The 26,435-nt window shown below is 49.8% G+C and overlaps 1 protein-coding gene across 7 annotated transcripts in view; it reads right to left on the bottom strand.

Moving 5' to 3' along the window:
- Positions 1 to 7,481: 7,481 nt before the first annotated feature.
- The window catches only part of RYR2 (ryanodine receptor 2), a 522,347-nt gene continuing 503,393 nt past the window's right edge, over positions 7,482 to 26,435 (bottom strand). For all 7 annotated transcript variants that reach the window (XM_071219601.1, XM_071219596.1, XM_071219600.1 and 4 more), the window contains 6 exons: positions 24,939 to 25,073; positions 16,763 to 16,919; positions 15,515 to 15,579; positions 13,534 to 13,634; positions 12,660 to 12,711; positions 7,482 to 8,862 (listed from right to left, as the gene is read on the bottom strand). In XM_071219601.1, coding sequence (XP_071075702.1) covers positions 8,767 to 8,862; positions 12,660 to 12,711; positions 13,534 to 13,634; positions 15,515 to 15,579; positions 16,763 to 16,919; positions 24,939 to 25,073 — 606 coding nt within the window. In that variant the 3' untranslated portion in view covers positions 7,482 to 8,766. The remainder of the gene's footprint in view (positions 8,863 to 12,659; positions 12,712 to 13,533; positions 13,635 to 15,514; positions 15,580 to 16,762; positions 16,920 to 24,938; positions 25,074 to 26,435) is intronic.

Raw genomic sequence — 26,435 nt, forward strand, 5'->3', positions numbered from 1 at the left:
CGGCCACGGGCAGATTCTCCCTCACAGCTCCAAGGGGAGGCGCGGTTCCAGACATCTCGCTGCTAGAAACGAAGCAATACATTTCATTCTGTGGTAGTTTGCCACGAAAAATAATACTAATAAACCAGGTAGTCAACATGTTCCTAATTAACAAACCATAAAGATGTCCATTTTCTACAAATTAATCAATACTTTTAAAAAATTGTAACTAAAGCCCCGATGGGAATTTTGTGGAACTCGAGGCAATGATTTAAAGCATTATCTGAAGAGATTTAAAGTATTTGAAAAGTTGAGAGGTTGGGGAGGAATAATAAATAGTGATGGCTGGCTTGCTCTATTATTATCAAAACATTTTAAAGTTTAGTGGTTCAAATATGGTCCCAATGTTGGATTTGTTCAAACATTTCTTTTTAAAAAATTTTTTAAATATTTTATTTATTTATTTTTAGAGAGAGGAGAAGAGAAGGAGAAAGAGAGGGAGAGAAACACTAATGTGTGGTTGCCTCTCATGCGCCCCCTACTGGGGACCTGGCCTGCAACCCAGGCATGTGCCCCGACTGGGAATCAAACTGGCAACTAGCACTCAATCCACTGAGCTATACCAGCCAGGGCTGTTCAAACATTTCTTATTGCCAGGAACAGAAAACTAGTTCCAACTAGCCTAAACAGTAATGAAATGGTTAGTGTTTTATGTAATGGAAGATGATGCCAGCCTCGGCGACAGTCCACCTAGAAGTTCGTGACGGCAGCCCTGTCTCTCCTCTGTGGCTCTCCCTTCTGCTCCACAACTCCGTCAGCATCCTCCTCTGCTGGCCTTCTCTCATGGGAGCAAAACGACTGTCTGAACTGCCAGCACTTAATGCTTGTCATTCAGATCCAGAGAGACGGGGGTGGTTCACATCACGTCCCATATCCATGAAAGAAAAGCCCCCACGCTTGCTTCGGACGGACCATCCTGTCCACTGCCTACTCCAGTACCAATGACAAGGTCAAGGATATGGTTATTTCATTGTCGACCTTCTCTGAACTACATAAAAGGGCTCTTCTTACACAAGTATAATTGGAACCATAAGAAAAAGAACTTGAAATAGTAGGAAAGAAAGAAAGTTTGATAGAATTCACCAGTAAAACCACCTTTAAAGAAACACTTTTGATAACAAATTCAGTTACTTCAACAGACCGAGGGCTACTCACACTTTTAATTCAACTTGTGAGTATGATACATGTTGCTCAGGAATCTGTCCATTTCTTTTTAGAAAAACTTAATTGTCAAATCGATTGCCATATATTTGTCATTATCCTTTAAATATCTGCCATATCTTTAATGATATCCTCTTCTGCTCTTTTAAATTCCTGATATCTTAAGTCCTGCTTTCCCTTCCCTTTCCTAGTGCTCAGATGGTACCGCTATGGATTTACTAACTCTTGTTTCTTCCGAAGAACCAGCTTTGGCTAGGACAATCTTGTCTATTTTAAATGTGTTTGTTTTTATTTTATTGATCTTAGCTCACGTCTTTCTTATTTCCTGGGTACATGGGTTTAATTTCCATTTTTTTTTAAAAATTCTAACTTGTAAATTAAAAAACCTACACAACTGATTTTAAACCTTTTCTTTTTCCTAATGCAAACATTTTAAGCTATACATTAGCTTGTATATACTGCTTTAGCTACATCCTATAAATTTTGATGTGTTGACTTTAATTATCATTTTGAAATATTTTCTATGATCTTATCTTTTTCCTTTTAAAAATTCTTATTTCAGCTGGCAAATGGTGCTGAGGAGGCAGAGCTAACAATAATAATAAACATAAGAACGTGGCACAGTTCTTATAATCCTGGTCCCCGGTCTCTGGTTCCTAACTGGCTTTTGGTCTTTAATTTTTAAGTTGGCACTGGGAGGAAAGCAGGTCACCAACCCCATCTCCACGCCTTCCTCCCATGTGGACCTTTGACCATGGCCTTGCTGCTTCCTTTATCCAGCCCCACAGCCAAAGGTGAAAGTCAGAGAAAATGGGCGGTAGTTACGTTATTTGTGAGCCTTGAGCCCGGATGCCTCCGTCAGCCTGGTAAGTTGCCTCTCCGTTCCCTTCTTGGCACTGTCTCATAAAAGTCGTGCAAATTCACAATAACCCAGCAAGAAATTCCCAGGGGATGTAAGCATAAATTCTAAATATTCTCTTTCACAACCACACGCAATAAAGTAGAAGCAAAATAAACCATCAGATTTACCAAGAAAATAATTTGCTTAATGAGGCAATGATTCAGAAGTGAAGGCACTGAATTTTACAACTGGAGATACAATGAACTGAAAATATTTTTCCCTTTGTCCTAAAATCATTACGTTTTTAAAAGTGCCGATTATCTCCTGCACAATCGCACTTTGTCCCTTTGGGAAAGTTAATGATATAAAATCCCTTACTTTGAATTGTTTTTGAGTTCTTAACATTTGCATAAACTTTGCTCCTCAGAATTCTGCCATTAGGTATCAGATGAAGTAATCCAGTTTGGGCCGGATTAAATGAATTCATCAATACAGGTTAAATAAGTTTACCAGAGGCCTATCGTTAGCGCGCAGTAGTGTTGGGGCTGAAATCCAGGTCACCTGCGTCCCACGCTAGTGCGCATGGCCGTCATGCGCACAGGCTCTCAGGGGCTTCAGGGGTACCAGTGCTCCCCTAAACTGTAGTGTCCGAGCCACTTGTCTCAAAATCCTGTGGCTACTGACTGAGCAGGCAGATCTCCTGGCATTACTGGACCTTCTGCAGTGGGATGTTTGGGGTACGGCTGAGCACCCGAGTTCCTTGTGGATTTCCAGGTGATTTTATGCACCTGTGCTGGGAATGCGATTTCTGGGGATACCGGAAACTGCCGTACAGCCTCCGCTTAATACTTCCCAGAGGAAGCCCTTTACCCACCAAGTCGCGCAGCCAACTGTCGTCTCTTGGAAAGCTGGGCAAAATCCCTCTTTTTATTATTTCTAACAAGAGGTTCTAATTTCTTGGAACAAACAGAATTTTTTTGGACATCTTTAGAACTTGTATTTTTCAAAGTTGATGAGCAGACGAAGTACGCTTTCATTCAAGTAATGAATTATACATTCTCCTTGTTGGAGGAAATGGAAGGAAGTACTGAGAAAAGTTTCTTCTCTTTCTGTGACCTGTTCACAGTGCGCCGTGTTCCCCAAGCTTTGAAGCTATTTTTTCATTATCACTCATTTTTCATTTCAAAGTATAAATAGCAAGAGAGAGATCCGGCGATGACCCCGGTATCTGGCCCAAACTTCAGCGCTCCCTTAGATTTCCTCGGTGCGTCCTGGCATCCAGCCCCGGACTCCGCCTTGTCCCCTGCTCCGGATGCCCGGCCCTCGGCCCTGGTGACTCTGCGCCCTGGAGCTGACCAGTCCCCTGTCTTGCCATGCGGGCCCTTTCCCTCCCCACTCCTTGGCAGCCAGGCTGAGTGGCAGCTCCCTGAGAGCCCTGGCGCCTCTCCATGCTTCTGGACGGGATCCCCTGCCCACTGCAGGGTTTGGAACCGCTGTGCGGGGCAGGGGGTGTCCCGCGGGGATCCAGATGGCTCAGTCCAGCAGGCAGAGGGGGACTTGATCTGCCTCAGGGTGAACCCTGACCTGGGAAACAGGAGATGGAAAGGAAGAGACAGATTTGCCCCCGTCCCATCCGCCTCCCCTGGACGGGTCCCAGGCATGCTTCTCTTTACAGAACATCTTGGGAGGTTTGAGGGCGAAAGGGGACTTGGCACGGAGTGTGTGCCGACAGCGCACCTTGCCCCGCATCCCTGCTCCAGGGCTCCTGGACTCGCTGCTGGGTCCAGCCGCACCTTGGGCTGCGTTCTGCAGACCCCGGCAAGGCAGTGCCAGGGAGGCCCGGCTGGGTCCACAGGAAATGTCTCCTTATGCCCGGTATGGAATGCAAATTACTTATTTTTGTGTGTGGAGAACTGTGCCTGAGCTCATTCTAAACTTCGCCTTCAGGACATTTTTATACGCCGTCACTTCATGCTTTATACTCTGCAGACAAAATGGTGAGAGTTCCCACCAGTATCCTCACTGGATAATAAAACAGCTTAGGTCATCATCTTTCTTCCGTTTGCAAGTAGGTAAAAGGTGGATAAGCTGACCGTCATCTGCTGTGGATTTTCAAAATATTTCACATGACCTTGCCGAGACTTCTGCTCTATTTAAATTTATTTTTTGTAGGAGGGAGGGCTTTAGTTTGATCATATTAAAAGCTTAGATAGATATCTCTAGTTTTCCTGTCTGCCAATAGAGAGTGTGATCACATTAAGCCCGTCTGTTACTTTGATTTTTGGCACTGCGTCTGCCCTGGGTCTGTATTTCTAAATTTACATATACAACATTAGGCCTACCTAATTTTAACACATTTTGAACATTAAGTTCAAAAGTGCAGGTAATTCAAATTACAGCATGCAAGAACTTCCAGGTTTGGTGCTTTTAAAATTTCACTAACACTCCAGTGTCTGTGTGTATGTCAATATATTGTTGTTCTTGTTAGGAGCATTTCACCTCATAATGCTTCGTGGTGTTAACCGGGTCTGCGAGAAGCAGATTCTTTCTCCACAAAGGAGTATTCAGACCATTTAGCGATGCTGAGTGCAAGAGGAGCGCACATGCATTACCATCACGGTTTCTCGGAGAGCAGAGCAGGTGGTGCGGTGCGTGGATGGGGACACATCGCAGGTGTGTGGGAGCTGACAGATGAGGAAGCATGAGGAAGCAAGTGCGGATCTCTTCAGCCGCTGAGACAGCGCTGACATGCTGACATGTGGGACCCCTAGACCCCAAAAGCCTTTCCTCAACCGACGGCATCTAAAGTCTTTGAGAAGAAACTATGAACCCAAGTCAGCCGAATCAGGGCGACTACTACCACCGGAACTGGGCTTTTTTAGGTGCAATGAAGTAACTTATAAAGAGCTATGAAAACCAATGAAACAAGTCTATAGAACTCCAGAAAGAACTAAGGCAGATACTAAAATGAAATGTCACAATGAAACTCCCCCACCGTCCTGGACTGAAACTGGCACTTGGTTTCTTAAATCAGAAACAGCGTGTTCAGTGGTGCATTTCGCAGGCGATAATCAGTTCCAGGATCAAGCCTGCTCCGCACCCCGCCCCCCATCACAGAAGCAGAATGTCGTGGAGCAACGGTGCTGTTCAGCAACCCTTCTGTAAGCATCTGCTTTCCCGTTTCGTTTGTGCTAGGTCATAAAGAACCTCTTACTTTTCAAACCATTCTGACCACAAGAGCAAAAAGATTTAAAAAGAAACCAGACCTCTCAGGGAAAGCTCCAGCTCTCGCGCGAACTGGCGCTGGAACTTCAGCCCCGAGTCCAGCCCTCCTGGACCACGAGGGTCTCCGCCACCTCAGGTTGTAATAGCCCAGAAGGCCAGGGCTGCTGTGCACACGGGTGCTGGTGTTGGCGCTAGTTCTGTATCAAGTGGTGTCATCGTAAGCACTGGGAGTTTGTGAGCACTCAGCTCTAAGGATTCGTGCAGCCACGGTTCAGTCTCACACAAACCGCAGACTGGAGTATTACAGTCTTACATAGGACAGGCGAGAGTTTGTCCCCTTGAGAAACACAAGCGTTCCAGTATTTATGGCTATTCAGTACCCTGGGTGCGGTCCGTGTACTGGTGCGAAGGTCCCTTTCCCAGCTTCCGGCACATCTGGGAGTTCTGGGTACCAGGGAGCTCAGCCTCTTCCCAACACAGCAGATACTGATGAGAAAATCGGGAATGGCTGATCGGTCCAGTCCTTCTCATGCCAAGTTTACACAAACTCCATGTTTGCATAAATGTAACAAACACGTTTTTTTAACATGTCACTTACTGTGTCTGTAGGAGATGAGGTCTTTGCCACAGTGACAGCCACCCAAAGCCCTTTCTGGCAATGAGGGCCATATTGGTAAAGCCACTCCAAAAACTGGAGCTGGAGAAATAGGAACCTTTCCCCAGGAAAGCAAGATAGTGAAAAAAGTGTAATTTTCATAGCTATGCTTTTACAGCAAAGCAGGAAGTATTTTCATTACAATGTAACTTTTAATGAGTTTTTGTGGGGCTCAGAACTTCCTCTGCACAAGAAAAATAGACGACCAGTGTAAAAGTGTGTGCCCGTTTAGGATGTTTGGAGCCCACCAACTTCAACCACGATGCTAATTTTAGTCCACGGAGCAGGATCAGAGAAGTTTGGTGGCGGGGTAGGGGGTGGGGAGATGAAGTAAGAACTGCAAATAAGCATCTGTGTTGACACAGAAATATGGAGACATGTTTTGTGAATGTTTGACTACTTCTGTAACACAACTTTAAAGAGATCACATTGTTTTTCAGGGAGATCACGTTTCTTAAGTTTGAGTCACAGTGTTTGAGGTTCCTGTGTCACTTTGTGGGAGAATTAATACTGTTGATTAAAAGAAGCCCCTCCTCCCTTTCCTTTGCGGCCTTGAGAACAGAACCACCAGGCGCCCCCTCCAACTGTCGACAATCCAAAGCAGGTGACTCCAGAGTGACCGCTCTGCCCCCTCCCTCTTCCTCCCACACTGATGCCACATCCATGGGGTAGGGGAGCTCCCTCTCTTTCTCCCTGAACACTCTGTCACCTCCCAGGACTCAAAGCCAGAGTCACCCATCAGGAGAGGCTACAAGAGTCTGCAAAGTCCGGGGCACACTGGGCATTTCTTTGATCACCTCCCAACTGTTGTCTCCTGTCAGCTCTGACTGCGACATTATAAATTGGAAGACCCAGATCTGTCCAGTTTTATGTCCTAAAAACTATTGATTCCTCGCCACCGTACGCTTCCTCTGCAGTGTATCTTGGCAAAGCAGAACGTGCTCTTTGATGTGCCATGGAGCTGACCTGATTTATTTTACTCAAACTCCTCAGAATACGAGATCACTTCCTTGAGCAAGCTCGGAGATTCCAAGGGCGGCCATATTGATTCCTTCTGCCCAATAAAAATGATACCAAAAGATAAATGCGAAATCCAGGCACTAGCTCTGGTGTCATGCTGATCGGCTGAGAAATGACAAATGGCACCCAGCAAACATAGAGTAGCATTTGAGTGTTTAACGAGCCACTCGCTAGTTACCTCAGAAAACAGACCCCTGTTCTTACAGGAAAGGGAATCTGCCCCGAGCTTTCCAGGCTGACAGCTGTATAAAAATTGAACAATTGGGGAGACAGTTATTTTTCTGTCATTTGCAGTTTTCAAGAACTCTAGATGACCCCAAAACAGGGAGATGATAGGGTGGGGCAGGTGATGCAGAATGCCTGCTAATTCCGAGGCCCCGAAGTCATAAATGCAGCACACCTGCCCAGGTGCAAGGCAGCCTGACCGGGGTGACGGGGGGACAGCGCTGGACAGTCCCGAGTCCCCTCACATTCAGTGCTCAGCATTTTAGGACGCGCCCCAGTTATAAGTGAAACGGAGAAAGAAGAGGGTGAGCAAGTTAGTTAAATAGTTTAATCAGAGCAGTTTTACAATTCTAAAATTAACAAGCAGACTTGTAATAAAAGAGCTCCAATGTTTGCAAAATGACCTTGCTTCCATTCTGAATCTGCCTTTTTTTATTTGTAAAGATCAGCATTACATTTAAAAGAACTCAAAATGGAGAGACTGATCTTATCATCTGTGTTTTTTGATGCAACTGATTAACTCCCTGAATGGATATTGCTTCAGCGTCGATATTAAAAAATGGCTGGACGAGAGGTCCTTACTCAACAGCTGGTCACAGGTGGCGGAACGGAGAGAGTAACCCAGGACGACACCAGGCTCGCAGGGGTGGGGTGGTCAGTGGATGACGCTGGCCCCAGGCATGGTGGAGCCAGCCCACAGCACTTGGTACTATGGACGGTTGGCGTGGACATTCTCTCACGGGGGTTGGCTTGCTGTTTGGGTTTTCTCTGTTCGCGTAAACTTGCATAATAGACATGCAGTGAGTTATTTCTTTTGAAAGAGTGTTTTTTGCAGTCCTTTGTGTCATCAAAGATTTCACAGAGTTGCAGGGTTGCATCGAGTGTCACCAAAATGAGCGCGGGAGCAGGTGGGGAGGGCGCGTGTGAATTCAGCAGATGAGAAGAGCCCTGTGTCCTGAGATGGGCCACCTGTCTCTTTGAAAAGTGCACAAACTGCTTTTCTTACCCTCCCCCACCAAAGAAAAAGGGAAAGGGAAAAAAATTCACAAAAATCAACCTAAAAAAACCAGTGGACCTAAAGAAAATAAGGATGTGTTCATGCACGTGTCTTCTGCATAGCTCAACCCACACAGAGTAAGGCACTATTTCCCTTCGCACGGCACCCGGCACCCTGCGGCGGGTGCGCGGGCCCTCGGAGTCCCTTCCCGGATGGACGTATGAAGAGGCCGATGGGCGTGGCTGCTCCTCTGCGGCGCTCCCGCCTTTCCAGACTCCAGGCATCTCAGAAGGACGTCTGTCCGCGTTCCGACTGAGCATCCAGAATGGCTTTCCTTCCAGAGTTCCCACGTTGTCTGCATGTGAGTTTAGATTATTCTTTAGTCTTTATTCTCAACGAAAACACACGAGGTGGGGGGAAGCCCGGTCAGGTCTTCAGAAGCACAGCTTCACTGCTCCCAGGAAGCATGGAGGGCGGGCACGTCACCAAATCAGCAGGATGTTTGTGAGAGAGAGTGAGAGACAGAGAGTGTCAGAGCATCAGGGCCAGGGAGCACGACAGAGGGAGTGAGAGCTCGGGCTTCAGAGGTGATCTGGGGCTGCATTAATTCAGCTGGTCTTCGTACTGTTTCCGGAAACAGTCCCCTGCGGGGAAAAACTCCCAGCATCTTTCCTGATACATCTTCCAGACGTAAGACTCCTGTAAAGTAAAGATAATGTCTTAATATCGTGCCTTCCCCGACATCTGTGTGTCCCCACCAAACGTAAGCTAGGAGCTCACACTGGTTGTTACACATATGACATAGCCACGCGCACGCGCACGGATGCCCCCGGAGAGGCCCCAGTTCATTTAGGTCATTCCTAATTGTGCCAGGCCTCACGTGTTTTTAGTAATAAACAAATAATTTTCACCCTGACCATAACGTAACAACGAAAAAACCCATTTCTGGTACATGATTCCAAGGGTTTTAAAAATACATGAATCCTTCAAATTCATATCATTAACAGTTAGAAGTGAATTTTGTGGAGAATCTCAAGTATTACCCACATCAAAATTACAACTGAACTACAGAATAACCGTCATTCAGAACTGCCTGAAATTTGGCTGAAGGGAAGTCCTACAACTAGGAAGCCACAGGGAGACAGGTAGGAGGGGCAGAGATGCAGCGCCGGCTGGTCCCACACCCATGTAAGTGTGGATAAAAATCAAGAGGGATATCTTGGCTGCAGAGGTACCCCTGCGGATCAAGGGGTCCCAGCCCCCCACCAGGCCTCCCAGCCCAGGTTCCAGTGCCAGGAAGAGAAGTCCCCACAACTTCTGGCTGTGAAAACCAGTGGGGATGGATCCTGGCCCAGTACTCAGCTGGTCAGGGCATCGTGCTGATAGGCCAAGGTTGTGGGTTTGTTCCTCAGTCAGGGCACATACAAGCAGCAACTAATGAATACATAAGTGGAACACAAACAGATGTTTCTCTCTTCCTCTCCTTCTCTCTAAAAATCAATTAAAAAAAAAAAAAAACAGTGGGGACTGAGGCTGAGGGACATGGAGGCATCTGGAGTCCCAGGCAGTTCCTCTTCAAGGGTGGAACTTAACTCATGGAACTTAACCGCATGGACTTAACTCAGCTCAGTCTCTGTGAGCCCCAGCGCTGGGGGAACAGCAGCTCCAAAGGCTCCAGAGACACATGAGGAGGAACTGAATTGTCTGGCATCTGGTTGACAGCAGGGGGATAGCTTCTCCCAGAGGGAAGGGCTGGCAGGGGCCGTTGTTCCTTTGATGCTCCCTCCCCCCCACCAGAGACAGCAGTGGGGGGCCATATCTGAGACTCCACTGACCTGGCTCACACTGTTTGCCCCGCCCTGGTGATTCCCTGAGAATGCACCCCACCCAACTTTCCGTCCCACTCAAGCTGCTTCCAGTGGCTTTTCCATACAAATGGCCTGTCCCAGCTCGCACTTCAGATTTTCCTAAAATCTCTCAAACAAGCAGCATCTGGCCTCAACGTGCCCCGTGCCTCTTGCTAAGTGGCCTCAGGCCTGTCACTAGCAGCAGCCGGCCTTGGTTCACAGCTTGGTCTCTCCCGGGCACCTCCAAGCCCAGCACAAGTAGCAGCCGTCTGCAGACCACATCGTGGCACATGCCCAGTGGCCCCAGGCAGGGAACAGGGGAGGCCCCAGAGCCAGCATACCAGGTGGACACCTTCAGACCACACCGAAGCACCACCCAACCACACCCACAACGGACACACTCAAGGGGCAGACTCAGCAGGCACCAGAGTCCCGCTGAAGGAAGTCCTGCTCTGAGCGGTAAGACCCTGCACAGCTGATCCTCCACGGCGGTGGGAGGTCAGCGTTCACAACCAGTCCTTGCAGCTCATCGGCCTGGGGGTAAATCCCTCCCATTGACCTGCCAACAGCAGTCAAGGCTAAACTACAAGAGGAGGGTGCACACGGCCCACATGGGGGGTGCACCTCCAAGGCCCAGCTCGGGTGATCAGGGAGGCTGTATTAGTGGACCCTACAGATCACTTATTATGTAAGGCCACTCTACCAAGCCAGGGGACATGGAAGGGGACCAATACACAGGAACAAACACAGGGAGGCTGCCAAAATGAGCAGACAGAGAAACCTGTCCTGACTGAAAGAACACAACAAAACTACAGAAAACAAGAAAATGGAGACAAGCAATCTACTTAGATGCAGAGTTCAAACCACTGGTTATAAGGTTCTTGCTCGATGAACTCGGGGGAAAAGTAGATGAACTGCTGACAACTTCAACAAAGAGAAACGAAACATGCAAACAGAAATAGAAAACAAAGAAAAGAACCAGTCAGAAAGGAAGAATACATGAACTGAGATGAATACATTACAGGGAATCAACAGTGGAGTAGATGAAGCAGAGGGTCAAATCAGAGATTTGGAAGATAAGGAAGCAGAAAACACCCAATCTGAATAGCAAAAAGAAAAAAGAATCAAAAAAAGTGAGGATAACATAAAGAGCCTTTGGGATAACTTCAAGCATGCCAACATTCACATCATGGAGATGTCAGAAGCAGGAGAGTGAGCAAGAAATTGAAAGCCTATTTGAGAAAATAGTGACAGAAAACTTCCCTAACTTGGTGAAGGAAATAGGCAAGTCCAGGAAGTACAGAGACTCCCAAACAAAATGAACCCAAAGAGGCCCACACCAAGACACAGCAAAGACAGTCTTAAAAGCAGCAAGAGAAAAGCAGTTACCTACAAGGGATCTCCCATAAAACTGTCAGCTAATTTCTTTTTTTTTTTTAAGATTTTTTTTTAGAGAGAAGGGAAGGGAAGGAGAAAGAAAGGGAGGGAAACATCAATGTGTGGTTGCCTCTCTAGCACCCCCTAATGGGGACCTGGCCCACAGTCCAGGCATGTGCTCGGACTGGGAATCGAACCTGCAGCCCTTTGGTTCACAGGCCCATGCTCAATCCACTGAGCCACACCAGCCAGGGCTAATTTCTTAATAGATATTTGCAAGCCAGAAGGGATTGGTAAGAAATGTTCAAAATCATGAAAAGCAGGGACCTACATCCAAGATTGCTCTACCCAGCAAAGCTATCATTTAGAATGGGAGAGCAGATAAAGTGCTTCCTAGACAAGAAGAAGCTAAAGGAGTCCATCACTGCCAAACCAGCATTATATGAAATGTTAAAGGGTCTTCTTTAAGAAGAAGAAAAATAAAGAAGATAAAAATAGGAACAATTTAGTGGGCTAACTGTTCACGCCGGTATGAGGACAAAGAAATGGGTCAAAAACTAAAATGGCAATAAATACATTATCTATCAACAATTCAATCTAAAAAACAAAATGAACAAATAGGCAAAACAGAAACAGACTCATAGGTAAAGAGAACATTTTGACAGTTGCCAGATGGGAGGGAGGGTGGGGGGTGGGGGATGGGTGGAAAAGGCAAAGGGATTAAGAAGCACCAATTGGTTGTTACGGGATAGTCATGGGGATGTAAAGTACAGCGTAGGCAATATAGTCAATGGTGTTCTAACAACTACACGTGGTGTCAGACAGGTGTGAGGTAAGTTACCTGAAAATATCAAATATCATAATATATGTCAACTGTAATTTAAAAATTTTTAAAAATAAAATTAAAAAAGAATTTCAAATAGTTTAAAAACAACCTTACACACGTAATATGCAAATATTTTAAATGACCATAATACTGTGGGTTAATGTTCATTTGAAATCATCTTCTATCTGATTAAGAAATCAAGCACATTATAATGATCGAAACCCAAACTTAGCATTTTCAGCTGACAAAAGTTTATGTTTATGTGCACTTCTCCTTTTCGACAAAGGTAAGCTTTGCACACTCATCCAGGATAACAGGAACTTCGTGTTGAGATGTGACGACTAGAATCTGAAGGCAACCCCGTGTTAACGTCTGATGCACGCGTTTTGTTCCACGGGCGGCACCCCCTTCCCATCACTCCTTCAGGACCTGCCCCGTGCACCCACCTGTCCTGTGTGCTCCGTTTCGTCTTTATTTATGAGATACATCAGAAAAAACCTGCAGAGAGAGAGAGACTCATCAGAACGGGCTGTGTGGGACTGCATCCCGAGCCCGCTGTGGGCTAACTGTTCGCGCCGGTATGAGGACAAAGAAATGGGTCAAAAACTAAATGCCACGAGGATAGAGAGCTTGGCCTCCTTTAAAAATACATTTTCAAAGCAGCTGCACCGTGTGCACAGAGACAGCCGCACCTCAGGAGCGCCGGGCAGGTCGGTGGCCACCCCACCTGGGCTGTGTCAGCGTTTACTCACAGGGCAGGAATCACAGCCCGTCTGCGACATCAGGGATTGAAAGTGTGAGCCGAAGTGCCAGGTGGCACTGCTGTGCCTTCCAGGGCCCGCCGTTCTGGCTAGCCTGCCTCTCTTCTGCTTGATGTTAACATTGGGGCAGACACTGACAAAGAGTAACCTTTTACCAGATTCAGTTAGAGCGGGCCCTGAGTACAGCCAGATTTCCATTTCTGAAAGCAATGTTCACCGTTTCTGATGGTGCCTATGAGATCTGTGGGCACTCAGAGGGAGGTCCTATCTCCCAGAAGCAGCCGGAGGGTTCCTATGGCAACGGGCAATGGCTGGCTGTGCTCTCCCAGGGCTGAGCTCCCTTCCTGTTCAGCCTGCCCATCGTCCAGGCCCCATTCTAGAAGGAACTGTTTGCCGGGCAGACTGTGGCTTCCTCTCCGCAGTGCACCTGCTCCTGAGGGGGGAGGATCCCGCCGCGGGGGAGGATCCCGCCGCGAGCCCCCCTCTCAGAGGCGTGTGAAGCCAGCTGTCGGGTCAGGGGGTGTGGGGAGAGGCAGAGAGGCGGCACAGGCACACTCACAGGTAATTGGCCAAGTTGTGCTCCTGTAAGGTGTGGGTTTCGAAGCCGTGTGGCACCGTGTCGAAGTAATCATTGCCTATCCCACAGATGAAGCATTTGGTCTAGAAGACAAAGGACATATCAGAATGTCAGAGTTCAGAAAGCAGGACGAAAGGACACAATGCACCACTACAGCAGCTGCCTCATTCCCTCCGTATATTCAAAGAGCAGCACAGCAGGGTCCAGGCACCCGCACACCGACGCCTCTGTGCCGCCCTGTGCCTGGCTGTGGGCTACCCACGCAGGTGAGTGGGAGCCAGCAGCAACAGGGTGGGAAGAGCACAGAACTGATGGCTGAGGGGCAGTGTGTGTGTTTCCTTATTTTCTCCAGCTGAGGTGAGAACACCACGCTCAGGGGTCACGCCTGCTCATGCCAATGAGTCAGGTGACCTGGGCAAGACGGCACATGCTCTCCCCTGAATCTGGGAACCCGGTACCCACCTGGACCGAGTCTGATGACAAGGGGGAAGGGACAGATGACCTCCCTTGGGGTCAGCGTCAGTCTCCAACTCCGAGACGGCTGCCATGTGCTAGGCACTGTGCTGGGCACATGGTTCACCAGTGGACATGCACAGTGACAAGGTCCAGTGCCAGGAAAGGGGTGCCTGTTCCTTCTGCCCCCATCCCAACCATGCCCCTCTGCACGTGGCTTGCAGAGCAGTGCTGGCCGGGCCTTCCACACAGAGCCCAAGGACAGCAGGCCTTGCGTCCAGTGTTAGGGCAGCCCATGTGCCGACTCAGGGCATCCTCACGCTTGTCCTCAGGTGGCCGCAGAGGCTCAGCTCCCTGCACAGCGGATGCCCTTTCATGCCCCTGGAGGCCTAGTTCCCAGGCCTCCATGGGCCTGGATCCCAGGGCCCACAGTTGATAATTTACGAAGTTCTCTGAGTCACTGAGCAGCGGCTGCTGACACTCAGCTACCAGGTCTGCACACCCCCGGGGCCCATGGAGCAGCTGTCCCCGGCCCTGCTCTCCTCTGCATCACCTCTCAGTCACTCTGGTGTCCCTGAGCTGCACCCTTGGGGGCTCACCTGGAAACTGGGGCTTACCCCTTTTTGCTCCAAACTCTTCATCCTCTGCACCCGGCCAGCTGCCAGGTCTCCTCATGCCAATTCCTTAAGGGCTTTTCTTAGCAACAACCTCACACTCCCTTGCCTAGAAAATGCTGACAGCCAGTGCTCTGCCCCTGGTCTTGCCACCCGCTAGTTTGCTCCCTGTTTTAGACCGTAGTTACCTGTTAAAGTGTCAGTCCAACTGCGCAGCACTGCCCTGTGCGAGCCCCTCTCTTACACCCCACAGACCGTTTCCCCTGCCAACATCTGCCAGTGAGCGGGCCTCGCCCTCCCCAGCCCATCACCAGGGTGTAATAACTCATCCCGAACCACTTAAGCTTCCAAGAAAAAACTTGCGTATCAACCTCCCTAACACCTGAGTTTTGGGACATGTAACTCTGAGGGTGACATTCTCACAGAACCCACCGGGGACAGGGCCCTGGTGACCTGCCTGGTGGGATGGCAGGCACGGACGCTGCCCAGACTGGCCTGCTCTCTCCCTCGGAGCCAAAGCTCTGAGATCTTCAGGACTCAGCCTGGGGTCCATTCCGGAGGGACCCCCTGATCACCCCAGAGAAGTTAGACCCCCGCTCTCAGGGCTTCCTCCTGCAAGGGTCCCCGTGCTCTGCGGTCACCTGCTCACTCTGTCAGGGAAGCCATCGTTCTGAACACGGACTTCTGTCCCTGAGCGGGGGACGGTGCTACATGGCTGTCGGCACAGACCCAGGGTCCCCAGCTCTCAGCCCAGCACACGGCTCCACGGGGTGTGCAGCCAGGTGCCAGCAGCCCGAGGACGCCACACCTGTCCCCTCACACATGCAAAGGCTGTGACAGAGGCGGTGGGGCAAGGGGTGCTTTCATCCCCAGGTGAGTCAGAAACAGGGACTGACCTCCATGTCTTCCTTCACTTGTTCCTGTTGGTCTCTTAGTTCTCCAAACGCATCAATAATTAAACCTGGCATTAAATGAAAACACGATTTAGTCTCTATCAACCAGAGAATCATAATTACATTCGCAGACCCCGCCAAGGAAGGGAAAGGTGCAGCCACACCAGGCAGCGCTCAGAAGCGGGGAGTACTGTGCACATGTCCCGCGCTCCCGCCAGGGCTGGGCCGCTCCCTGGGGCAGAGATGGGTGCAGTTACGGGCCGACACCCCCTGAAAGGGGTTAAAAATGAGGTGACAGGCAGGAGGAACCCTCAGTTAACTCGGCAAATGCGGGCTGTGTTACAACCGAGTTCGTGCTGCGAAACGGCAGCTGAGACCCGTGCTGGAAGGCACAGAGAACTGCAGTAACACAATTTCCCTGCGGCAGCAGGGCCACGTTACCCTACCCGGGAGGGACTTGCCTCAAACCCTTCTTCCCCTAGTTCCTCATAAAGAAACTCTCCAGACCCCAGCCGCCTCTCTCCAGGGGGACGCGGCTGTGCACTGCCTTCCCAGGGTTTGGGGCTCTGCCCGCACTGAAAGCAGGTTACCGGTAACTGGCCACACCCACAGTGGTGTGAAGGATGGACTATGAGTCCCTTAAGCCATTCCTGGACTTTACTAAAAAAAAGTATCACTTTACACCTGTAGAACTTAGAGATAATATCACATTTACAGACGTTTAATTCGAGCCAGGATAAAGGAGCGAGCAGAAAAAGGTGAAGAGTGTTTTCTGAGAGAGAAAACCACCACACTCCGTGGGGCCTGGGGTCTGGGTGGCACTTGGCCACTCGTGAGGGTTCTGAGTCCTATGGGCCCGGGTACCTAGACCTATTGGGGCTCATTTCCCTCAAGTGTGAGTCACACCACTGTCCCTCAGGGCTCACCAAATGGGCATTGTTTCTTTAAAAGCTCTTCAACAACCTGCAGCTCAGACACTGTTGTAATTTCTGTCTGGTAGACCCCGCAGAGGTTCACCGGCTCCCCTCCAGAGTTGCAAAGCTGTTGGCATCAGTGGGCCCACCTCCCCCAGGGCCCCGAGGGACCCCACGCTTCTGTTTCTCCCTCCGCAGATGTCTAGGGAGAGATTCTGAAGGAAAAGCTTCATTTGACTCTCCCAGAAAGCACCTGACATTCTCACCCTGCCTTTGTGGTTGGGGACACTGTGTGGCTCAGATTCTAGCTCTTCTGGTGCCTGTGAGGAGCCGTTACCTTGTATTATGGCCAGGAGGATGACGATGACGAAGAAGAAGAAGGTGATGTCGAAGATGATCCGATAGATCTCATACTCGTCACCTGCGGGGTCTTCGATCTCGTCGCCAATGCCCCCTCCGGCACGCACGCCCACATACATGTGGAACATGTAGCACTGCAGGAGAGAGACAGCCACGTGCTGGGGGTGGGGCCAGGTGACTCCCACATTCCGCAGATTCGGGCTCTCAGTTCCTGCCCCTCACCCAGGGAGCCGGGAGGGCCGGGGTCGGGGTCAGCGTTCTGGCCCCCTGCTTCTTTCAGTGTATGCAGCCTCGATGCACACTCTGCCGTCCTGGTTCGCACCTGCCACACCCCGCAGACCTGAGAAATACCTCACTAGCATCTGGCAGGAGGCAATCCTTCAACATCACATGGAGGAACACCAAACTACATTTAACCGCATTGCTCAATTATTTTAGTATAACAGACATATAGCAAAGGGCATATAAGAACCCAATATTTAACAAGAAAAACTAGAAAGAGCTAAAAAAAACCAGACTCAGGAACACGAGCCGTCCCCTCATCTGTCTCATATGAGTATGATGCCGGAATATTCTCCTATTCCAGCAGCTGGAACAAAGAGGACACACAGAGGGAAGCAGCTGCTCCCTGGGTGAGCCCCCCTGACCCCTGCAGCAGCGGCCCACAGGGAGCAGAGGCGCTGGCGTCCACCATAGATAAAGGGAACGCAGAGAGCTCTGGGGAGGGTCCTCGGCCCTTCCGGGTGCTGCTCATATTTCCAGCTGGACAATTCCATGCTGCAGGTTCTGCCCTGTGCACTGTAGGGGTTTTGGAAGGATCTCTGGGCTCTCCCCACCAGAGGCCAATAGGACCACATCCAGCAGACAACCAAAATGGGACGGACATTGCCAAGGGTGCCCTGGGGGCAAAGCCGCACTGGGCAGAGAGCTGCTGGCTCAGTGCACCCCACTTTCCTCTGCTCAGGACAAGTCCGGCCCTCCGGCTCAGGCTCCCCCACAGCCGCACGTCTCCCTCCATGCGGACCATCCAGATCACAGCATTGCTGTCTGCTGGACTCGCGCCTCCTCGAGGCCGACGTTCTGACTCTAGGCCCTCACTGGCACGTTCCCCTCCTCATGCAGCACCTTTTCGGCCCTTACCCAACTCCTACTTGCCCTTTAGACCCTCAATCAAACCCCCTCCCTGGAGCCAAGACAGTTCCGGACACTGACTGCACAGCACAGCCACCCACCTGTTCTCCCCCGAGCGCTCTGCCCTCTGCAGTGACCAGGGCCTGCAGGCTAGAGGCTGAGACACCCACCCACTTCTCCATCTCCGGCCCCTCCCTCCAGAGCCTCCGCAGCCAGCCTGCCTCGGGCCCCCACCTCCTCGTGAGCTCTCGCCCAGGACTGGGTTCTCGGCCTCTTTTCTTTTACGACCTTCCACTGGAGAGCTTCCAGTTTCATGCTTAATGATCATTTCTGTGTCAAGTACTTAAAAATTTTTCTCCTTACACCTTGGGTCTCTTTCCTGAATCCCAGACCTCTGTGCCCCACCTCTCTGTTCCACGTTTTCCCATCTGTCCACGAGGACCACCTCCATAGCAACAGGAATCTCTGTGGTCACAGCTGGACCGTCAGAGCCTAAGACAGCGTGGGGCACACGAGGGAACAGTGAGGAGTGAGCAGACCTCACAGCCTCAAGGGTAAGGGTCACCTCACGGAGAAAGTGTGGGCCAAGAGCAGGTGGCAAGGTGACTCCCAGATGCTCAGGGCCCAACAGCTACACACTGACAGACGAGGAAGAGTCCAAACGCCCGGAATTAGTGAGCATAATCAATAAAGATTGCGTCACTCAGAAAAGAGGCTTGTCCGTCGGGCACACGGTGGACAATGAGGGTCGTGGGGCAGCTCTGCCCCTGCCCACTGCCCTGAGCTGGATGGGGTCCCGCCCACAGAGGGCCAGGGAGTCGGGTGCCTGGACCTGACTCCACACCCAGGACTCCTGGAGACCTGAACACTCAGATTCCCTGTAGCACTGACTGAATCAGACTCTGGAAGTAACCTTTGAAGACAGTCACCTTAAAAAGAAATTACACATTAATGCATTAGAACTGTGCCTCTACAACAGCACTGTCAACGACTAGCAGGGAGCCTGCGGGGGGGGGGGGCGGGGAGAAACCGTATTTTCACTGTACACTCTTGTATGCTGTTGGGATTGTTTTCACTGTCCGCATTTCTTATTAAGAAAAATGGGGGTGATGTGTTTTTCTTCAAACCTGTCTTCCGAGGAATGCGACCGTGGCCACAGGAAATGGGCAGCGTTACCACTGCAGGCGCCTAGTCTTTACTTAAGTCTCTACAGAAGCCACCTGACTGGTCACCTGCTCTGCTGTGCTTGCAGTCCCCTCTTTGGGTGGAGGACACAGTTTGAACAACCCCCCTGGCCCTGGCTTAGCACTGCCCGAGGTCCCATTCCGGGTCCCAGGTTTCTGCACCGACACCCATGGTGGGCCTGGGGTGTCCTGCCAGGCATGTATGTGACTAAGACCATCCAGCTGACTCCTCTTGCTAATTCCTGACCAGGACTTTTCAGTTATAATTTAGCTTTCCACATCGAGTTCTTCTATAGGGAAGAGAATGTGTGGGCTTGTTGCACAGACTCTTAAAAAGCAGCGTGTTGGTATTCTGACTCCTACATCCAACTCTTAGGAGCCTGGTTAATGTGAGTCTGTCCTCAGGAGAAATGAGTCACTTTTAGTTTGTGATGTAGAGGTGAAGAAAAGACCACGGGATGAAGCTAAATTGCTAAAGTGAACATGTCACCTTCGCAGTTCTCTGCTCATCACTCGCCACACCTGGCCACACCCTGTGTCCCTGCACACCTTCATTCTGTGGCTGCTCTAAGGGTTTCAAGGGAGGAGTTCCACTGTATGTCAGACACAGGCTGATGGCCAGGCTGAGAGGGGAGCCGCAGTCTTGTGGACTTGATATTGAGGTTCAACAGAATACCAGTGTTCAGAGAATGAATGTACCGCTCGCCCGTGGGATCTTGGCACTCGCCCGTGGGATCTTGACTCCCCAGCCCACCCTCCACTACCGGGTCTCCCAGAGCTCGCAGGAGAAGGCTGTGAGGAGCACGTGGCTAAATGGGTGAACAGCCGCCCCCCACAATGGGGCTGCCAGCCCACCCATTGGCTAGTATTCCACTCCGAAAATAGAAATCCTCTCATCCACCTTCCTTTTCCTAGAACCAACTTAAACCTGGTAACAAAAGCTGCAGAACGGGCCTTGGCTGTGTGGCTCAGTGGACTGGGCGTGGGCCTTCGAGCTGGAGAATAGCAGAAGGCATTTTTCGGAATCCGGTATAAGCAAGGGGGGACCACTGCTACATAGGTCGGGGACAGCGCCACTCGCTCCTCAGACTTAGGAGGCTGTGGCCTCCCCCACCCCTCCTGAGCTGCTCCCTGGCTGCCTTGAGGAAACAGGAGGATGGCCAGTTTCCGCTAGGTCAGTGAAAATTTTTATAGGATCTGATCTTGGAAAAAAGGATAGAAGAGACGCAGAAACTGAGAGTGAGGGAGGACAAACTGCACAGACAGACCGCTTACTGGGAGGCAGCGTGACTGAAGTGACTGGGAACAATTACCGGACACGCACTTCCCGGGACCGTGCTGTCTGTCTCAGCCTCCTGGGAAGCTTTCTCCAAAACACGCAGACCCTGAGATCTTCCCGGCAGCGTCTGGTCCCGGGCCCAAGCAGACTCAAGAGCTGACCCCGGTGATTCCTCCAGGTGAGGGAGGTGAGACCCCCCCCCTTTGGAGGTGGACACCCCTTACATATGCTGAGTCAGTCTCTGTGGCTCTCCAGCTACAATATGCTTTTGTCTTGGGTTTTAGAACTTTAGATTATTTTTCACTTTCTCCTCCTACCATCCTCCAGATGAGCTTTAAATTCTACCAGGATACTGTGGGTTTAATTAGATTCCCAGGCTCAAAACACCCTGATCCTAAGTAACTAAATAAGGAAGGAAAGGAAGAAATGAAGTTGTGAGTCACGGAGTCTGCAAAACTGTGGCAACAGCGCCACCTGCTGTACAGCATGAGTACCTCAGGGTGGAAACTTACAAGGTCCCTTGAGACCCCAAGAAACAGCCTGAAACAAGGACAACTCAAGATGCTGTGGATACAAGGAGTGAGAAAAGCCCAGCTCAGTGAGTACGCTGGGCTTCGCCTGCGAGAGAAAACGCAAAGGAGACTGGCTCCAAGCGAGGGTTGGCTGGTGAGAACTGAAATGACACCTGCCACTTCCCACGCCAGGCTGCGGGCCTCTAATTTCGTGCGTATGACGGTAAGTGACCAGTCTAGTTCCAATGTGGCTGGCTTTTCAAAACCTCGCTGCGCAGGCATTAACAAGATGCAGACATAGGGGTTCTTAGACCAAGACTACTCTTCCCCGGCAAGGCTATCCTTTAAAATGGGTGGGAAGATAAGGAGCTTCCCAGACAAGAAGCTAAAGGAGTCCCTCGCCACCAAGCCAGCACTGCAGGAAGTGTCAAAGGGGCTTCTTTAAGAAGGAGAAAGGAAGAACAAAAAAGGAGTGTAAATATGTATAAGAAAATGGCAAAAATAGGCATCTATCAATAATCACTTTAAATGTGAATGGATTAAAGGCTCCAATCAAACAAGATGCAGATACCAGCCTATGAGAAACTCACCTCAGAACAGAAGACACAGAGACTGAAAGTAAAGAGATGGAGACAGATATTTCATGCAAATGGAAATGAAAAAAAGTGCCGAGTGAAATAAGTCATACAGAGAACGACAAATATCTTATAACTCCACTCATATACGGAGTCTACAGAGCAAAATAAAAGCACAACTAGAACAGCAACAGAGAGCAGTGAGGGCTGCCAGAGGCAGGGGGAGGGTGGCGGGAGGACCGAGCGAAAAGGGTGACAGGATTGAGAAGTACAACGGACAGGTACAGGATAGTCATGGGGACGTAAAGTTCAGCGTGTGGAACGTAGTCCCTAGTGTTATAACCAGGTGTGGGGCCAGGCGGGAACTGGGAGTACTGGAGAAAACACTCTGTAACGTGCGAGATCGTCTAACCACTAAGCTGCACACCCAAAAGTGACAGAACGCTACTGAATGTGAACTGGAATTGAAAACAAACCTCACAAGATGGGGGTTGTTAGACCTGACACTGTCACTGTCAAGGTGAACCAGGCCCTGTGGCCTCTGATGTTTTGCTTTGCGGACAGTCAGCTGGGTGTGGCCAGCCCGGTGCGGTGACCTGCCCAGTGCAGTGACCTGCCCAGTGCACAGCTGTGAGACGCAGCTGATGTCTCGCACCTGAGTTTTCTTGCTCGGCAGGAACAGCTCAGCTGCACACGGACGGTGCCTCCAGCCCCAGCCCAGCCCACGGCCAGAGGGCATATTTCTCATGCCCCGTAGAGATGTCAGCACCCACAGAGCTGGCCAGCGGCAGTTTGTCCCCGGGGACAGACACCCTCGGACAGAACAAACCCCAGGCCCTCCCTCAGTCGAGCGCCCACAGCTGAGACATCAGGGGTCCTCCTTCCCCTCTCCTCATGTCCCGGGTGATCTGGAAAGTCAGCCCGGGAAGCGGCCATCTTCCTGGTCCTCCTCTGGTTCAATAACACAGGGCTCTTCCAATGAACGAAATCCGTGGGAACGAAGCACGCCACGAGGACAACAGTCAGCATCGACTCCTGACGCCACGAGGACAACAGTCAGCATCGACTCCTGACGTCAGGACCAGCCCAGCGCCCCACAGGCGGCTCCCCACGGTGGGCAGGACTAAGGTCACAGACCACTCCCCCGACCTGACACAGACCCTGACTTCCACCATCTGAGGTCACCCAGACTTCCTGCCAGGCTGGAACAAGTCATTGAGCACCACACCCTCGGGGAGGGCGTGGCCTCAGCACAGCCTTCTGATGCAGGCCCATGGACGGTGACATTTACAACCATCAGGCGTCTCTCCTGGAGAGAGAAACTCCCTGCAGTAGCATGACCAGCCCCTCGATCACGCTGCGTCGCTCCTCGCCCCCTCCCCTGCCACTCCCCACTGTGCTCCCTCTGCTGGCCCGCGGCTACCCCGTCTTTAGGTCATGGGTAGACAGACGGAGACAGACGGGATAGTAAAGGCAGTTCACAGAAGGGAGATGAAGGGCCTGTAATGGCTCCTCCCCCTGGGCCTGGAGTGGGAGGGGGTGTGGGGGAGCCGGAGGGGTGGCAGGTCAGGGACTCTGGTAGAGGTCACCACTAGAGAGACAAGTCCTGTCTCTCCCAGACTGGTGGTCCTCACCCCATAGGGACCCTTCTTAGCAGTTTCTTATGTTTCCTTCCAGAAAAACTGTGTGTGCTTTCAGCGTGTCTGCTACGCACACTGCCGCACATGTGCGTGGGTCTCACACAGTCAGGATGCTACCACGGTGCCGTGCCGGGTCTGGCGTCCGGCCTCCCCACTCAGATATAACATGTTGATTTGTCTTACTTTCAAACAGCCTCATGCTTCTCCATTCTAGGGATTTACCGTGATTGATCCGATCAGGACTCTACTGATAATTTGTGACAGCCGCTCACGTCCTTGAACATAGACGTGTGTGTGATATGCATTTAGGTCAAGTACGAGCAGTGGAACTTGACAGGTGAACGGGTAAGTACACTTAAAAATTTGACAGACGCTGTAAGATTTCTCTAAAAGTGTTCATTCAAATTTCCAACAAGTAGGCATGAAAGGGCTAGGTTTTTCCATCAATTCACCAACCCTGGGTATTAACAAACTTGAATATTTACAAACCCGACAGGTGAAAGTTCGGATTTTCATTTCTCTAATTACGACAGAGGCTGAGCATACTAATAAGCTGACTGATGATTCGCTGTGAGCTGTCTGGCCACACACTTGTTCCTTTTCAAATGGCTTGTTCATTTCTTAGTGATGTGACAAGGGCCCTGTAAACTGAGGACACCAGCCCTCGGCTACAGTGTTACCTACATTCTTCCTAGTTTGTCATTCGTCTGAGACGCTGCTTACAGTTGCTCCTTCTCAAAGTAATTCTTTATTCTTTCATCGTCCTAAGGTTTTATGTCATGCTCCAAAAAGGCCTTTCTCCACTTAAAAATTGTTACTATTACTTTAATTATTTCAAAGGTCAAATTATGTTCTAACTTTTATTGTTTCCTTTTTTCTGCATTAAAGTATTTGTTCCATTCATAACTTATTTTGATTTAAAGAACTAGGTTGATCCACTACATTGATCAATCTTCCCCAAAGCCATGTCTATCTGTGGTAGCAATATGATTGAGTTACTTTTCATTTCACGATCATATTTTTAATTTCCTTGTGTATCTGAACCTATTTCTATACTCTGTTCTGTTCCACTGATCTGTGATTCTCTGGTACAAAAGCTGTCTTAATGCCTGGTCTCTGGAATGTTAGTTCTCTCGCTACTCTTTTGGGATATTTCCTTTTTGTAGAGGAAATTTGGCATGACTGTGTCAGCCGTGGCGCTAACAGCACCAACCGCGATTACGCAGGCGTCCCGACCGGGAGCTCAGCGAAGGAGGCGCTGCTGCACCTGCAGGTGCGGGCCTAGTCGAGCCTCCCTCCTGACCTCAGACCTCCTCTGCGGCCAGCTCCCAGCTCCGATTTGCCAGCATGGGAGCGGCAGCTTGGACAACAGTAAGGGAGCCACGTGAAAGCTCTGACACCTGTTGATTTGCAGACTGAGACTGGGAAGGCAATCTTGGCTGGGGCACTGAATACAAAGGCAAAAACAAAGAGTTCTACTAAGATACATATTTTCGGACTTTATTAACTTCAGTTAAAGTTGTTGAGACGAACGAGTAACTAAGGCTTCAAAATGTTCTCATGGGCCACAACTTCACCCGCTGTCCAGGAACATATGAGCACAAGGTTCACGGGGACCCTCGCCCGCTCACGCCACACTCAGGAACCCACCGTCACTGGGCTGCACAGGCAGACGCACAAAACCAGCAGAAACGGTCCTTTCCACGTCATGAAAGGTGAAAATTGTGACCCTACTTCCTGTTCTGCACTGTTAGAGAGGAACCACACCAATCGCTCAGATCGAGGAGCAGAAGCACTTTCCACTCCCGCAAGACCACAGGGCATGGACTTACCGTGAGCATGTCATCACATTTCATGTCTGGGGTGTCGCCATCTTCACTTTTATTGTAGAATTTCCGGAAGAAGTTGAACGCCACGACAGTGTACAGGTACACAACAACGGCTAATAAGCCCACGGTTAACACAAGCTGCAAGGCAAGGTGATATCGGCCACGCGTCAGAAACACAACATGTGTGACGTCCATGTGGGAGGGGTGGCCCAACACAGACCTGGATGCCCCGCTGGAGGGAAACGGACCCAGGCAAGGCAGGGCCTTTCCCATCACCCTGGGGGACTTGTTCTTATCGGGTCATCAGACCATTTTCTGAGAAACGTGACTACTCAGTTGGCTAATAAATGCCTACTATAGCTGGAATAGAAGCAAACTCTAATTCCCTATCTAAGTTGACATTAATAATATTAAAAAGCAGCTTAAAGTGTTCATTTTCCTATCTAAATATTTGGGAGTAGGTACTACATTGGCTCTTCCTTTTCAGGAGGTCTATCCCTTTAAATGATTGACATTCCCTTTTACAACGATCTTGTTTACTTTATGATAGTAAGATAGATTAGAAATTATTTTTTCTTTTAATCATATCCTCAAACCAAAGAGAAATGCGAATTGCCTCTGACGTCCAGAAACACACTGTGAAGCATGTGTCATATGAATATTAAAAAATGAAACTGAGGCGTCTTGCTTTGTGAACAAAAAGCAATAATCGAAGGGAAAGAGACTTTAAGAGCTGACAACCAGCACCATTACAAAGACCAGTCGTTTGCGCTGTGTAATTGCATGAAACAGTGTAGAAAGTCTCCTTCCAACTCCGTGTGATCTTTCTTTAATTCCAACTCTACTTTTATAGAATACATGTATGTTAAAATGTGACTTTCACCAAGTTGGTGAACAGGTGTGTATGGTTGTGTCACAGGAGTGCAAAACACAGTGAAGTGCGTTATTTTCATGTCTGCTTCCTCAGATGGCATCAGATCCCGTGTTCCCAACTGTGGTGGCATTTAGTCAGTCTTTTAAAAATCACTTCATAACTATCTGGATAAGACATGTTATCTCAGTAAGGGCTTAAGTCAGGTCTCTAAATTAAGTACACAGCCTCTGTAAAATCTCTGCATGTTTACCTAGAAGGACTGTTAAGTTTGATATATTTCTGCAAATGAAAAATTGATTCTTCCAAAAGTAAAGCAGTGGTCACAACCAAAGTTTAGAAACTAATTTTAAGTGGTGCCAGAGCTTTTAGGTGACGTACACCTCAGACTCGGCACCTCCAGTTCTTTAAATACGCTGGGACTCAGACCGACTTCCCGCTGTTGAGCTGGCGTCCCGCTGTCTCGGAAATGAGAGCAACAGGGCTGAGCGCAGTGTGCCGGAGTGTAGGAAACTGAGGGTCCTGACCGTGTGAGTTTACTGTGGATGCCGTTCTGGATTTTTGGAGGAGCGCTGACTTAAAAGTATGCGGGATTATGGGATTCTGGAAAAGAAGGATTCAGTTATTCT

The sequence above is a fragment of the Desmodus rotundus genome, chromosome 10 (assembly GCF_022682495.2).
Source record: "Desmodus rotundus isolate HL8 chromosome 10, HLdesRot8A.1, whole genome shotgun sequence".
Classification (NCBI taxonomy): Eukaryota; Metazoa; Chordata; class Mammalia; order Chiroptera; family Phyllostomidae; genus Desmodus; species Desmodus rotundus.